The sequence below is a fragment of the Gnatocerus cornutus genome, chromosome 4 (assembly GCF_029298725.1).
Source record: "Gnatocerus cornutus isolate USDA-ARS CGAHR chromosome 4, icGnaCorn1.1, whole genome shotgun sequence".
NCBI lineage: Eukaryota > Metazoa > Arthropoda > Insecta > Coleoptera > Tenebrionidae > Gnatocerus > Gnatocerus cornutus.
The window spans coordinates 7,018,847-7,035,514 of record NC_142236.1 but is presented as its reverse complement, the minus strand read 5'-3'; the positions used below and the strand labels follow the sequence as shown (position 1 = coordinate 7,035,514).

The 16,668-nt window shown below is 37.6% G+C and overlaps 3 protein-coding genes across 3 annotated transcripts; 2 read left to right on the top strand and 1 right to left on the bottom strand.

Moving 5' to 3' along the window:
• The first annotated feature begins 748 nt into the window (after positions 1–748).
• On the top strand, positions 749–1,940 carry LOC148176309 (uncharacterized). Its single transcript, XM_088034594.1, has 3 exons — positions 749–1,198; positions 1,244–1,498; positions 1,547–1,940. Exons 1-3 carry the CDS (start codon positions 817–819, stop codon positions 1,906–1,908), a joined length of 999 nt encoding a protein of 332 aa, XP_087890720.1. The 5' UTR covers positions 749–816; the 3' UTR covers positions 1,909–1,940.
• A 5,098-nt stretch (positions 1,941–7,038) lies between these two features.
• Arp1 (Actin-related protein 1) lies at positions 7,039–8,637 on the bottom strand. The gene is made up of 4 exons (XM_088034592.1): positions 8,465–8,637; positions 8,350–8,414; positions 7,974–8,300; positions 7,039–7,924 (listed from the first exon to the last, which is right to left on the bottom strand). The coding sequence occupies exons 1-4, from the start codon at positions 8,510–8,512 to the stop codon at positions 7,234–7,236; spliced, it is 1,131 nt and encodes a 376-aa protein (XP_087890718.1). The 5' UTR covers positions 8,513–8,637; the 3' UTR covers positions 7,039–7,233.
• Positions 8,638–11,783: 3,146 nt separating this feature from the next.
• LOC148176307 (uncharacterized) lies at positions 11,784–14,186 on the top strand. Its single transcript, XM_088034588.1, has 4 exons — positions 11,784–11,863; positions 12,140–12,336; positions 12,381–12,520; positions 12,569–14,186. The coding sequence occupies exons 2-4, from the start codon at positions 12,313–12,315 to the stop codon at positions 14,058–14,060; spliced, it is 1,656 nt and encodes a 551-aa protein (XP_087890714.1). The 5' UTR covers positions 11,784–11,863; positions 12,140–12,312; the 3' UTR covers positions 14,061–14,186.
• The last annotated feature ends 2,482 nt before the right edge of the window (positions 14,187–16,668 follow it).

Below are 16,668 nucleotides of genomic sequence, written 5' to 3'. Positions count from 1 at the left end.
AATACTTCCAAAACTATAAGTTTATCAAATTTCATTGTTTTAAATTTGAAAATATCGGACGGAAATTAATTATGAAAAATTAAATTTTTAGTTTGTCTTACAAAATTTTTACTGTTTGCTCTAAAATTCTCTAATTTAATACACTCAATGACTGTACCTGAGGAAATAAGTCCACCAAATTTCATTGCTTTAACGTTAAAATTGCCGATTTTGCACAATTTAATGGTAAGTTTTGAATTTTGATTTTGCCCTACAATAAAAATTCTAAAATTTTTACTTTCTGTTCTAAACTTCTACAATTTAGTATAATCAATAATTGTCTCCAAAGAAAAAAAAACATTAAATTTCGCCGTTTTTACTGGAAAACTGTCAGGTTTACAGAATTTAATAAAAAAAAAATTGATTTGAGTTCGTCCTGTGAGTTAAAAATTTTAAATTTCTAATTTTATGTTATAAAAATGTTGTTATGTAAGACACTGAACTTAAAAAATGTTACAGATAATTTAATACAACATTTTAGTTTTCTAATGTCTAAAGTAATTACAGAAAAAAAATAGTTTTATTTTTTTTAAGTTTGAATTTCGCGCATTTTTACTCTTGACATTTAACGCGAAAAAATGCATCTAAAAGTTTCCAAAGGTTCTTATTTATCGCCACACTTAAACAATGAACAAAATTCAACAATTTGCGCCTGAATTTATTAAAAAAATCCCATTTATTTTACTTGGTGCCAAACAGGGCCGCCAACCCAAAGTTGGTACCACTAATTACCACCACCTTATTTATTTATTTACCTGTCACTTTTTAACCTGAAAAATGTGCACAACCGACATCTCAACTTTAATCAAAAACTTGCATCAACTAGTTTTTCCCTCATCCCTGTGGGCCGTCCATATCGACCCAAAGGAAGAATTTCTTGCAGTTTTGCACGTGAACACCACCAGCGACAAAGTTGTGATCGACAAAGGAGTCCTACTAACTAATGGAACCAACTCTGTGAACACTTCTGTGTATTTCAACGATGAGATCATACAGCCCCCTTGTGCTCCTTCCAAGATTGAAGCAGTGTCTGATTTGGCGACTCTTATATACAACCTCCATGGGGTGAGAACTTGTCTTAATTTCAATTTGAATGGGAAATGCGCAAAATACATTTTCAACGGGGGAGGAGAATTGTGTGATTTTTGCTCGTTTGAGGGTAAGTTGTGGGTTTTTCAGTGAAATGGGGTAAGTCTGGGGGTAGTTTTCAGTGAGAGCTGCAAAGAGGTACAACCGTCTTACTTGGAAGGGAGTTTTGAGTTGGAAAGTGATGAAGACACCAATAAGCAAGAAAAGCACTTGTGTACGATCTGTGGAAAGACTTTTACAGTTTCCTCAGGGTTGGAACACCACATGCTCACTCATGCGCCCCCAGATGACAAACCCTTCAAATGTAAAGTCTGCATGAAGTCTTTTGCAAAAAAGTACAACTTAAATGTGCACATTCGTGTCCACTCAGGTAGTTCTCTCAGTTGATTAATGATGTTGTGTACAACATTTTTTCCAGGGGAGCGCCCGTACATTTGCAGTAAATGCGGAAAAACGTATTCAACCCGCAGTAATTTATCCACGCACATGAATAGCGCTCATTGTGATGAAAAACGACACCATTGTGACTTATGCGAGATGACTTTTGTCCATCCGAGGATGTTAAGGATACACATGAGGAAACACACGGGAGAAAAGCCGTTTTTGTGTAAGATCTGCGGGAAAGTTTTTTCGAAAAATATTCATTTGACTATACACACGAGGACACATACTGGGGAAAAGCCGTATGTGTGTTCTATTTGTGGGAAAGCGTTTACTACGACTGGAAATCTTAACTCGCATAAGAAAGTCAATCATAAAGTTGAGGAGACACCAACGTAGAACTCGAAAAAATAAAATTAAAAGCGACTTTTTATTGAAGTCTCATTTTATCATTAAAATATCCTTCTAAAGTTTCCCCACTTTTCCGTGAATGTACCTCTATATTACTTACAGTATGTCTCCGGATTGAGTTCACAAGAGGGAAAAAAAGTTTATTTTCCATTTTACAAAAAAATTGCAAAGGAATAACATTTTTTGCTTATTTCAAAACAGATAAATCAATGAAAAAATGAGTTGAATAATAAACTCATTTTGATGACATTCAATTTGTCGACGAAATGTAATTTACCTGTCAAACGTCGGTCGTAGATAAAATGTTGTACATCACACTTGTTACACGTATTACGTAAAGTTACCCTAACACAGTCTACGATTTACAAATAAAGAAAATTTGTAGTATGTATATACAAAAAGATTAAGAATTTAAGGAGAACTACATGAACACAAAAGAGATATTAAGGATTCTAAAGTGATATCAAGAAAAAACAAACAAATTCTGACGGGAACACAAATCTATAAAATTCAAAATAAATCTAGAAAATTATATCAAAACTGAAAGAAAATCTAGAGAATTTTAGGCATATCTGTAAAGTTCGAAAAAGACAAAGAATAATGAGCATATAAAAAACATATTAAGAAAAAATTTGAAAAAAAAATCTAAAAACTTAAAGAAAATCTAGACAAAAATAAAAAAGAACCATTAAATTCAAAAAAATCAATAGAACTCAAATATAATCTAACAAATTTAAGCAAAATGTAAAAAAAATGCAAAAAAAACACTAAACAAATCTTGAGAAAAAAAAGAAATAAATGACAATCTACAGTATGTCCCCGGATTTAGTTCACAAGAGGGAAAAGAAGTTTATTTTCTATTTTACAAAAAAATTGCAAAGGAATAACATTTTTTGCTTATTTCAAAACAGATAAATCTGCAATTAAAATTTCAAAATTATTAGTTTGTACTCTTAAAATTAATTTTTTCATTATTTTTATTTATTAAATTTTGTAATCGTATTTAAATAAGATCAGGCTGTGGATTCACTACATCAAATAACAGATTATAATAATAAAAGAAAAATTATTTTTACTCAATAACGTGTAAGTATTAAAAAATTGGAAAAAAATGCAATTGCATCCTTAACAATAATTGAGAAAATTCGACACAGAATTACGAGTTAGAATTGAACTATGTGCTAAAACAGGTAATGGGTCAATGAAATAGTGGAAATTGGTTTGAGTTAAAGAACAAATTTCATTCCTTTGACATTTTTTGCAAAATTAAAAATAAAAAAGTTCCCCGTTATTTATTGCTTTTTTCGATTTTAAGAACACTGCTTCATAATATTAAAGTTTTAATTCAAGATTTATTTATTTTAAATTAAGCAAAAAATATTATTCCTTTGTCATTTTTTTGTAAAATGAAAAATAACGTTTTTTTCCTCTTGTGAACTCAGTCCGGGGACATACTGTATATTGGATCTTGTCAACTGAGTTGTATGTTCTCTACATTTTCTAGATTCTCTTCAACTTCTTTGTGCATTTTCTTTGAATTCTTCTGGTCTAGATCTTTCTAGATTTTGTTTAAATTGGACTCTGTATTTTTTATTAGCTCCCTCGACAATTTCTAGGGCCTCTACTCTAAATTTCCTCAACTTTCCGTTTCTCTACTAAAATGTTTCTTTGGATTATTTTTAGTTTCGTGGTAAATTCGTCTTTTTTAATTTTTTAAACTTTCTCTAGAATTTGATACTTTCTTTTCCGCGTAGGTACATCTTATCTTTATTCTAAATTCTCTACATATTTTCACTTCTCTTCCATTGTAAACGACAAAGCACCAATAATTTAAGTACTACTTCGTCAAAGTACGACAATTAAAGCAGTTGTTACTGTACTAGTCTGCCAGTTAAAACAACCGTTACTGTACTAGTCCGGCAAAGCAGCCGTTTCCGTCTTTGTTCGTCAATTAAAGCAACGGTAATCGTACCTGTCCGCCAATTGCTTTAACTTTACAGCTTTATCGGACGTAATTGTACTAGTCCGGCAAATCAGCCGTTAATTCGCCAATTAGAGCAGTCGTTACTTTATATTATGTGTTCTATTTGTGTCTGTTAATTTAAGCCACCGTTACAGCTGTAACCGTACTAGTCCTTTAATTAAAGGAGCCGTTACTGTACTAGTCCGCCAATTAAAGCACCCATAACCGTACTAGTAAGTCAACTAAATTTGCCGTTACCGTACTAGTCTGGCATAGCAACCGTTACAAACTTGTCCGTCAAAGTATAGCAATTACTGTACTAGTATGACAAATCACCCGATACCGTACTAGTCCGCCAATTAAAACAGCCGTTACTATGCAATTGAGTAGCCGTTACCGTAGTCTGGCATAGCAACCGTTACCGTACTAGTGTGCCAAAGTAGCAATTACCGCTAATTAATTCGCTAATTAAAGCAGCCCTAACCGTATTAGTTAGTCAATTCAAGTAGCCGGTACCGTACTAGTCCAGCATAGCAACCGTTCCTGTACTACGCCATCAAAGTAGCAATTACCGTACTAGTATAGCCAATTAGCCATTACCGTACTAGTACGCCACTTAAAGCAGCCATTACCATACTAATCGTCTACAACAGGTGTAACCGTTCTAGTTCTCCAATTAAAGTAGCCGTTACCGTACTAGTCTGCCAATTAAAGCAGCCGTAACCGTACTAGTTAGTTAATTAAAGTAGCGATTACCGTACCAGTCTGGCATAGCAACCGTTACAAACTAGTCCGCCAACGTAACAATTACTGTACTAGTATGACAAATCACCCGTTATCGTACTAGTCCGCCAATGAAAGCAGCCGTAATCGTTCCAGTAAGTCAATTAAAGTAGCCGGTACCGTACTAGTCTAGCATAGCAACCGTTACTAGTCCGCCAAACTTGCTATTAGCGTACTAATATGTCATTACCGTACTAGTCCACAAATTAAAGCAGCCGTTACGGTATTAATCCGCCATTTGAAGCAGCCGTGGCGGTACTAGTCCACCAAAGTGACTATTACCGCTATAGTTCGCTAAAGTGGCCATTACCGCCCTAGTCCGCCAAAGTGGCCATTACCGCCCTAGTCCGCCAAAGTGGCCATTATCGCCCTAGTCGGCCAAAGTGGCCATTACCGCCCTAGTCCGCCAAAGTGGCCATTACCGCCCTAGTCCCCCAAAGTGGCCATTACCGCTATAGTTCGCCAAAGCGGCCATTACCGCCCTAGTCGGCCAAAGTGACAATTACCACTATAGTTCGCTAAAATGGCCATTACCGCCCTAGTCTGAAAATGTGGTCATTACCGCCCTAGTCCGCCAATGTGGTCATTACCGCCCGAGTCCGCCAATATTTCCATTACCGCCCTAGTCCGCCAAACTGGCTATTACCACCCTAGTCCGCCAAAGTGGCCATTACTACTATAGTTCGCTAAAATGGCCATTACCGCCCTAGTCTGCCAATGTGGCCATTACCGTCCTAGTCCGCCAAAATGGCCATTACCGCCCTAGTCCCCCAAAGTGGCCATTACCGCTATAGTTCGCCAAAGCGGCCATTACCGCCCTAGTCGGTCAAAGTGACAATTACCACTATAGTTCGCTAAAATGGCCATTACCGCCCTAGTCTGAAAATGTGGTCATTACCGCCCTAGTCCGCCAATATGTCCATTACCGCCCTAGTCCGCCAAACTGGCTATTACCACCCTAGTCCGCCAAAGTGGCCATTACTACTATAGTTCGCTAAAATGGCCATTACCGCCCTAGTCTGCCAATGTGGCCATTACCGTCCTAGTCCGCCAAAGTGGCCATTACCGCCCTAGTCCCCCAAAGTGGCCATCACCGCTATAGTTCGCCAAAGCGGCCATTACCGCCCTAGTCGGCCAAAGTGACAATTACCACTATAGTTCGCTAAAATGGCCATTACCGCCCTAGTCTGAAAATGTGGTCATTACCGCCCTAGTCCGCCAATATGTCCATTACCGCCCTAGTCCGCCAAACTGGCTATTACCACCCTAGTCCGCCAAAGTGGCCATTACTACTATAGTTCGCTAAAATGGCCATTACCGCCCTAGTCTGCCAATGTGGCCATTACCGTCCTAGTCCGCCAAAGTGGCCATTACCGCCCTAGTCCGCCAAAGTGGCCATTACCGCTATAGTTCGCCAAAGCGGACATTACCGCCCTAGTCCGCCAAAGTGACAATTACCACTATAGTTCGCTAAAATGGCCATTACCGCCCTAGTCCGCCAATGTGGTCATTACCGCCCGAGTCCGCCAATATGTCCATTACCGCCCTAGTCCGCCAAACTGGCTATTACCACCCTAGTCCGCCAAAGTGGCCATTACTACTATAGTTCGCTAAAATGGCCATTACCGCCCTAGTCTGCCAATGTGGCCATTACCGTCCTAGTCCGCCAAAGTGGCCATTACCGCCCTAGTCCCCCAAAGTGGCCATCACCGCTATAGTTCGCCAAAGCGGCCATTACCGCCCTAGTCGGCCAAAGTGACAATTACCACTATAGTTCGCTAAAATGGCCATTACCGCCCTAGTCTGAAAATGTGGTCATTACCGCCCTAGTCCGCCAATATGTCCATTACCGCCCTAGTCCGCCAAACTGGCTATTACCACCCTAGTCCGCCAAAGTGGCCATTACTACTATAGTTCGCTAAAATGGCCATTACCGCCCTAGTCTGCCAATGTGGCCATTACCGTCCTAGTCCGCCAAAGTGGCCATTACCGCCCTAGACCGCCAAAGTGGCCATTACCGCTATAGTTCGCCAAAGCGGACATTACCGCCCTAGTCCGCCAAAGTGACAATTACCACTATAGTTCGCTAAAATGGCCATTACCGCCCTAGTCCGCCAATGTGGTCATTACCGCCCGAGTCCGCCAATATGTCCATTACCGCCCTAGTCCGCCAAACTGGCTATTACCACCCTAGTCCGCCAAAGTGGCCATTACCACCCTAGTCTGTCAAAGTGGCCATTACCACCTTAGTCCGTCAAAGTGGCATTTCGCGGACCGAATTAAAGAAAGCCGATAAAAATTAAAAAACTTTATTTCCAGTCCTCTCATTCTTTCGTAGCTGTTTCGGGACCTAATTGTATTAAAAATCATCATACAAAGAAATAATTTATTACAAAAACAAACCATAGATTAAAGCTGCGTGAATTAGTCCTAGTGCTCACTTAAAAAAAGTATAAAAAAGACGAATATTGACGACTATGTAAAGCTTAAATATATATTTCTTATTAAATATTATAATTAGTTATAAATTAACGATAATAAGACGTAAAGCTGATAACTAAAAATCCCTAGAATGTTTTCCTATGTACCGCCCGTTGCCCTTCTTCATCAAACTCCCTCTTTGACACCACCATCTTCTTGAAAGTGTCTAACGACGCCAGAATCGACCCCCCGATCCACGTCGAGTATAAACGTTCCTGGGGTGCCGAAATCTTGATTTGTACGTCTTTAGGTGACAGTTTCTTAATCTCGGACAACAGCCGATCCCCGAAGCCCTTGAAGAGAGTCGACCCTCCCGACAGGACGATGTTCTTGAACAGGACTTTCCTCAAATCCAGGTCCGATTTCTGGATCGAGTACACGAGAACTTCATGCAAACCTTCGCACTCTTCCCCGATAAGATCCGGTCTAAAGAGAACTTCCGGCGCCCTGAACCGCGCAGGGCCGATCTGGATGACGTTACCATCAGGAAGAGTGTAGTTGATGTGTTCTGTATCCACCGACTCCTCTTTCAGAGGGTTGTTGGCTAGATAACACGCTTTTTCTTTGATGGTTCGAACGGTCTCGAACTCCGCCGACGTCCGGAAGTTGATGCCTTCTTTACGAAGGAGGAGTCGGAGGTAGCGCGAGACGTCTCGCCCTGCGATGTCCACCCGCATGATACTGTGGGGCATGGCGAAACCTTCGTAAATAGGCACCGCGTGAGTCACTCCATCCCCGGCGTCGAGGACCACCCCTGTTGTCCTTCCGGTTGAGTATCTGGACAAAACAACCCTTAGAACCACCCCGGGAACCCGGCGATACTCACAAACTAAGTACAGCTTGCATTGAGATGAACAAAGCGGGGACATTGAACGACTCGAATAATATCTCCGCGGCTTTCTCCCGGTTTGGTCGTGGATTTAAAGGCGCTTCTGTTAACAGTACAGGGTGTTCCTCAGAGAAGATAGACAGTTGGTCTTTGCTGTAGATGTACGTCCAGATCTTCTCCATGTCGTTCCAGTCAGTCACGATGCCGTGCTCCATTGGGTACTTTATGGCGAGTAAGCCGCGGTGCTCCTCCGCTTTGGGGCCTATGAACACGTCGCCTTCGAGGGCGCCGGCCATGACGCGGACGTGCTTGGGCCGCCCGATACTGGAAAAAAATTCTGTGATTGTGGGGCTTTGACAAGGGGGACACTCACTAATTTGGGAATCTACATTTCGGGATTTGGTCGCCTGCGAAGCCCGCTTTGATAACCCCAGATCCCTGTTGAAAATGACAGTTAGTAAAGGGTGGATTTTCAAGGGGGTACGTACATTATCTATCACAACCGGTTGATTGACGATTACATCGTACGTTTCCATTTTCTCCGGGAATTCTATTTATTGTTACACGCCTTTCGATGAGTTCGCCAATTGAGTCAAACAAACGTCAATGTCAAAGTCGCAAACGTCAGAGCAAGCACCAAAGACCCTAGATCTGGGGAGTTTTATCTGTCATTTGATGTGTCATTTTCTTAATCTTTTTTTTGTTTATTTTAATAAAACGATTGACTGGATTTAACGGCTTCATTTTAAATGCTTGTATTATTGATAATAAAACAGTTTTTATGGGGGAGAGCATAGGCAACCAGTTAACCAGCAATGCTGCCACTATACGCGTAATTAACACAAAATACCCCAAATTTAGTTTCAATTTTGATTTTTTGTGATCATTCAAATTTTAGTGAAAATCTCAAGAATTAAAATAAGGAAGCATTAAAGAATTGGAATTCAGATGGAATGTAGGCAGAATTTAAACAGAAAAACGCAGAATAAGACTCTAGAGAATCAATATTTAAAGAGACAATGTAAGAATAATATTCTGGGAATGTCGAGACGACAAGTTTCATAGAGAATCCAAAGAATGCTGCAAATTCAACTTTATAGAAATATAGAGAAAAAATAGAGCCAAGATCAATTCTAAAGAATAGAGGATTATAGAGCAAATAAAGAGAATGTAGAGAAAATCTGAAAAATTAGATTTTAGAGATATACAGAGACAGTCTAGAGAGCATAAAAAGTAAACGAAAGCTTAAAAGGAATTCAAAGGATGTAGTAAATTTAGATACATAATGTAGCAAGAATCTAGAGAAAATTTCGACTGAAAATACTCGACAGAGAATTTAGAATCTGGAATCAATGTCAAGAAAATCTCGAGGGAATCAGAATCGATAAGAGTTCAGAGAATCCTAGATTCTCTAAAAATCAGAATTTAATTCAGAGGGAATTTAGGGTAGACAGAAATTGAGGAATAACCATAAAATCAGGACTTAGTTAAAATTTGAGATGCCAATGAATAAGACTCTAATAAGAAATTTAAAGTGGAAGAACAGAATCTAACAGAGAATATAGAGAAGATTATATAGAATATAGAAACAGTGTAAAGAGAATGTAAAGAAAATACGAAGATTCAGATTGTGAATTAATCAAACTAACTGCAGAGAATTCAGAGAAAATTCTAAGGATCCACACAATTGATATAGAGAATATAGAGGAAATCTAGAGAGAATTTAGTGTAATCGAGAGAATTCAGAATCTGGAGAGAATGTAGAGATAATTTCAAGGAAATCAGAACTGGAATTTAAGAGTTGAGAGAAAATTAAATTTCTTAAAAATCAGAATTTAATCTAGAGTAAACAGAATTTGGAGAGAATTCATAGAATCATCAGAACGTGGATAAAAAGAAATGCCAAAGAATTAAGAGGGAATTTTAGAGTGTAAAAATTGAATCTCCAGAGAGTCCAAGTAAATAGAAGATTATTGAGAATCAAGAGAGAATGTAAAAAGGATCTACGGGAAAATCCGAAGAACAATAAACCATCTAGAGAAAATGAGAAGCAAATGAAACTTAGGGAAAATTCTAAGGATTCAAAGAATTTAGATGGAAACTGTAGAGGGAATTTAAAAAGAATTTTTAAAGGATTTAGAGAGAATCTTAAAGGAATTAAAATTAGAATACAAAAGTCCAGAAAATCCTAGATTCTCTAAAATTCAGAATATAGTCTAGAAAAAATATAGAACGAATCTAGAGTGCACAAAATTTAGAGAACATCTATAGAGTTAGAACTTGCCAAAAAATCCCAAAGAATAAGTCTCTAATCAAGAAGTAATTTAAAGTAGAAAACAGAATCTCAGAATCTAAAGAGAATCCAAGTAAATAGAAGATTATAGAGAGTATAGAAAAAATGTAACGAGAACGTAGAGAAAATCTGAAGAACTAGATTGTAGAAAGAATGTGGTTAATCTAGAGCAAATAAAACTGCAATAAAATTCAAAGAGAATGTAGAGGGAATCTAGAGAGAATTTTGAGTAAAAAAACTAAAGAGGGAATCTATAATCTAGAGGGAATGTCGAGCTAGTCTTAAGGAAATCGGAATCGGAATTCAAAAAGTTTTGAGACTCATAGATTTTAAAAAAAATCAGGACATCTAGAGTAAATAGAATTTAAAGAAAATCCATAGAATTAGAACGTAGATAAAGTGGAGATGCCAAAGAATAAGACTCTAATCTAGAGGGAATCTAAAGTGGAAAAAATAGAATATATAGAAAATATAGAGGGAATCTATAGAGATAATTTAAAGAAAATCAGAAGAGAATCTGGAGAGAATGTAGAGAGAATCTCGAGGAAATCATAAGCGGAATACAAAGAGTTCTAAAGGAAATGTAGAAACAATCTATAGTGGACAAAATTTTGAGGACATCTACGGAATTAGAACTTGGATAAAAACAAATATGCTAAACATAGAGAGAACTCAACGGATCCAGATAATTTAAATAGAAAATGTAGAGGCAATTTATAGAGAACTTATAGCAAAAAATCTAGATTGAAAAATAAAGGGAAAATACACTCTACACAATATCTACATGTAGAGACAATCAAAAGTAAGAAGTAGAGTAAAGAAACTTAAAAAAAGTTCCAAAGTATCCTGAAAATAATCTTGGAATAATAATAAATAATAATAATAAATCTCTTACATTTTGCTGGATAATTGACTCAAAAGGTCAAATTAACAACAATAGGAAACGCTTATTATTAAAATTACTTATATAAAATAATAATAAAAAAAATGATAAAGTTTAATTACTATTTCATTTGAAATTTATAAAGTTACGAGTGTATTTTTGAACTAATTTGATAAAATATATTTGGCAACAACGTTGAGTGACGAAACATTCCCATTAGGAAAAATTACGTGCCTATGTTTCCATGCATTAGAAGCAAACTTATTGTTATAAAAGGATGATTCTTGTAATTTTCAACGTAAAGTTTTTTTTTAAGCGCTTCTGCACAACGTGCCTACTGAAGAGTTAATAAGCCATTTTTGGTTCACTCTGTAATAAGTGGGTAAATCCCCGCGATCCAACCCCAAAACTACATTTATATTTAGATAATGATAAGAGATAAATTTAGCACACAATAAAAAAGATAAGCTCATCCGTTAAATTACAATATGTAAACATCTACATCGATAACTAAAAGCTGCATTTATTTGATTATTTAATGTAAAAGCAGTTTAAACAAGGAAGTCCTCCAGTGATATTGAGTATTTTTCGTTTTTTACAAAGTTTAATATTACGGTGACCACCAAAAATAACTGGTATAAAACTTGGATGCCATTTTTTTTAAATTAGTTGTGTAAACCTGGATTTTCAAGTAGGCATAAGATTACAACGGTAGGTTTAAAACAAATGAAAATAATGAACAATGCGTTCTTCTAGAAGCTGAAGTTCCGTGTCTTGGTGTAGTTTGGTAATTTATTTTCTTGTATTATTGGATGTATCGACACCCTTAATTAATTGCCTACTTAGAGTCAGTAGTTCTGATGACTCTTCATTCATTACATTAGTAGTTCAATAAAACAGTTTTAACCCAGTTTACAAGAACAAAAAAGTGACCCAGTTACTTTTGGCCCTCCATGTAATATTTTCTTATTTTTCGTTTTATTTTAGGAACGATTCTAAAGTAGGCAACCAGTAAAACGCCACTACCGATTTGACAACATAACCTAACAATTTGACGTTTCTTCGTTTTGTTTTATTCTGTTGACCTAATGCGAATCGAAGTGTCTTTGGTACCACCTTAATACTAAATTATCATTTCCTGTCTTTTTGCACAACACCAGATGGCAAATTTCGTGGACGACACGGTACGTCTAACCTCAATATTCAAAAATTAATCCGGAAATTCCAGGCTTCCCAAATGTCAGCAGCAATAGAGAATAACGATTTTGAGAGGTTCCAGAAGCTGGTGGCGAGTCTCCCCACACTAGAATGGTGCCAATGGAAAGTTACAGGGTCTACATTGTTGCAAAAAGCGATGAAATTGAACAAGTAAATTCGGTCGGATTTAGGGGTTGTTTTTATGGGGCTATTTTTCAGGAAGGAGATTTTTGATTATATGTTGCCGTTCCACAATTTAGAGGACTTGGAGATAATGAATGATAAAAAACAAACTGCCTTAGAAATCGCACTGCATATTGCACGCTACAGGTCTAATCTCCATGAGTACTATGAGTACTACGCTTGTGAATTAATCAAAAAAGGAGTCCCTATAAAAGGGCGCTGTGATAGCCAAAGCCTTTTACACTCTTCAGTCATGTCTTGGTCAGTGCACATTACCAAACTCCTCCTCGCCAATGGACTAGACGTCAACATCCAAGACATGGAAGGAAACACCACTTTACACAAGCTGCTACGCTCCAGCCGTGGAATCAAAGACGAAATCATCGCGACGCTCCTTTGCTACGGCTCTGATCCTTTCATTCAATGCTCCAACGGCTACACGGCGTTTGAGCTGGCCGTCCTCCACGGCCACTCTCCTCTGATCCAAGAAGTGGTGTTCAATTACACGTTTGATTCCCTCGGCCGCTACGACATACATATCAAAGTCTTGGTGCACCTCGCGCTGTACGAGTCTGTGTTCCTCCACAGACTCTTCCATTACCACGTGAGGTGCATCGCTGGTAGTCTCACACAGGCGGAGTTGTCGTTCCTCTTCTACGACCTCCTCTTGGTACGACCCGACTACTTGAAACTCCTCCTCAAGAAGTGTCACTCCGTTATCTGCCAAATCACGAAAGTGGCGCTTCTTCCTTTCTTCGGCCCCGATACTATTCCTCGGACCAGAGACCACTGCTTTGGTAACATCCAGATGATACAAAATTCGGGTTTTATCTGTCGTACCCGCTCGATCCGAGAGTACTACTTCCTCAGCTCTGATAGTATTTTAACGAAAATGAACCTTCTTCTGGAAAGCAGTCCGAAGATGAAGACCTACATGACTAACTTCCTCCGCGGCTTGGACAGCCATCGGGTGTGTCTTCGCATCATGGCAGGGGACTACAATGAGAGTACCGCCACTGAAGTCCTCATGTTTATGCTCCAGAACGGGTTGCAATGTCGAGTTTCGCTCCTCCACATGATTTACTCCAAGTACGGGTACTGCGATCTCTTCAAATTCCTCCTCCACTTGGACACGGAAGAGACCGATAGTACTTACGTGAAGAACATCGTGGTGACGTTGATATGTAACCCCACTTTGGGGCCCAAAGAAATCTCCGAGGATATCGAGACGTACGAAGGGATGAAAGACACGATAAAGCTATTGGGGTACTACTCTCATCCGAAGCTCCGGAGTTTTCTCTTGGAGGTGAATAGGAGGAAGATCGTACCGAGCGAGGAGGTAATGGCGACGGTTCTGGAGCATCAGGAAGTTCCGCTTTTGGTGGAGATTGCGAGGAATGTGTTCCGGAAGTACCTGGCGAGGAAGTTTAATGTGAAGAGCACTAGACAGTTTTATTGGCTTGTTAACGCGCTTCCGATTGGTGACATACAGAAGAAAATTCTTAGTTTCGAACTTAAACTGTACTAAATTGTGATAATGATAATTGATAATCATTATGTTTTTCTAGTTATATTTATTATTGTTTTGTAAGATCAGTTGTGATAGCTTTATTGCAAAGTTCTGGAAGAAAATATAATTTTTATGGAAACGACAGTTGTGTTTTAATTATTTGCATTTGCACGTTTCGTGAGTAACTTGTCAATTCAGCGAAATTCAAAATCAACATTTTTTGCTCTTGACTGTATATAATTTCGAATTGCTATACAGAGAAATAACATGGGAATTTATTAACGGCGGATTTTTCTCTAGATAATTCTTATTCTGAGAGCTATTTGTAGAATTCTATGCTAAAACGGCATTGGTAAAGAAATTAAACTAAAAAATGTAAAATTTCAAATTTCCCGGCCGAAATTTCAAAAGTTGTGTCGCTGTGCATCGTTGCTTCAGTATAGGGAATCTAGAGAAGAAAAAGTAGAAATATACAAGTAAGAATACAGTAAAAAACAGTCTATATAAAAAATATAGAGAAACTCTAGAGTACAAAGTAATGGTAACTATAGATAAGATTTAAAGAATACGGAGAATTAGAATGAGCAGAGACTGTATACAAATTTAGAGAAAATACAGACAATCCAAGGAAAAGTTTAGAGAATTTAGTGGAAATGTAAAGTAAATGTAATGAAAATCTGAAGGATCAGATCGTAGTGTTAAAGAAAAGTTTTTGTGGTAATTTGAAACATCCCGAGAAGAAAACTTCTAAAGTGTCAGAATCTACATAAAATTTTAAAGAGATTCTAAAGAAACAGACTATAAAGCGAGGAAATAGAATTACTCATAAACAGATAATAGTCTAGGAAATGTAGGAGTATACAGAAGAGAAATTGTATCGAGAATTCAAAGAATGGAGCTAAATCACTCTAATTTTTCCTGCAGAGAATTTATCGATTTACGTAAGAGTAGTTTTAAAAATCAGTAGGATTTGAAAGTTAGATACCTGCAGAGGATACACGTTAATTTTGCTCATTAGACCACAACCATAGAGTACCACAACTAAATACATACAGTTTTAATAAAATATCTGCTAATTTACAGGTTAAATACAAAATCAAGTTTATTTCTTTATTGAATAAAGGGATAAGTTAGATAACTGTAGTTGATACATGATTAACAGATGGATTTACAACTAAACGTCAAGTTTATTAATACAGTAGAGCCTCGCTAATCCGCTTTCCGCTAGACCGACTCTCCGGGTAATCCGACCCTTCTGCGCGGAGTCGAGGGGAAACAATGTTTTTGTGGAATTCCTAAATCGAGAGTGGCACGTGCAGCGTTAAATTTCTCGGAAATCCCAATTAAAATAAAGGAAATTTTGTTCAAAATACAGGTGTCCGGAAAGTGGTGCACCACCTTGAAAGGGGGTAATTGGGTGATCTCCCAGAGCACCAAAAAATGTTAAAAAAAATTCCAGGCTCTCTGGCAACATTGCTGAACTGCTTCCCAATAATTTAAATTTCTAGTATTCAAAGCCATAGTAACGTTGCTGTTATATTGTTGGCGTTCATATGGTCGGCTCATGATCGAGTGATGTAACTATGGTTTCATGTGAACGATGCCACACCAGAGAGTTGAAACTAATATTACTAGAGGATGAAAATCTGGTAGAGGGGGTAACCAAAACTGTTTATGGAAGGGCGCCATATTGGAAATAGTCAAATGCTATGTTTTGGGCATAGTGTAAATGGGGGTTGCCTACTAATAAGGGGGTGCATACAAGATAAGTAAATAAAACTGTTGTTTTATGAAAAAAAAATGTCTATAAATCATTAAATTCATTATTATTTTTTATCAACAATTGATAAACAGTTCAATATTTTGATTAACTTAAATAAACTTAAAAAAAAAATATGCTAATTATGACACTGCCCGATAAATTAAAACTAATTTTTTATTATACCTTCATCATAATCCTAAATTAAAACACGCAAAAGCGTGCAAAAAGGGGTCTTTAAAACACTAAAGCTTTAAAGTCGTCTAGGTAACAAGAAATAGTGAAATGTCAGGACCAATTTTTATTTATAATATAAACATGAAAAATACAATTACTATTGTTTGAAATTTCAAAGCCCGCCACTTTAAGCTGGTTACTGTTGTGTGTTGCTTCTAATTCATAACTAGTAGAAGCTTTTTCATTTTCATTCTTCTGTTGGACGTCCACAGCTCTTGATGAAGTTGATTTAGCAACCGATGTGTTCAGAACTCCAGCAATGCGTTTGGAAACAACTATTTTGTTTAAAGTGGATTCTTCAATATAGCCACAAGCCACACTCGAAGATTTCCATCTCACCTGACGTTTCAACTCATTGATGCCACCACTGTTTCCCATAATCGTATGAAGTTCGTCGGAAAGCATGACCAGCATACTTCTCAGCGTCGGATAGATTCAGAATTAATCGCAGTTCTGCATGTTCTGATAGCCTTTTACTATCTTCACTCATTTTCTGAACGGATTTTTACAAACGTGAAAAAATGTGCTTAACAACGTAAACAAACAATTGCTTGCTAACCGTCTCTACGAAAACGATTCACAAACAACCTTTGATAATTTTATTGGGCAAATTCACAATTTTTAAATGCT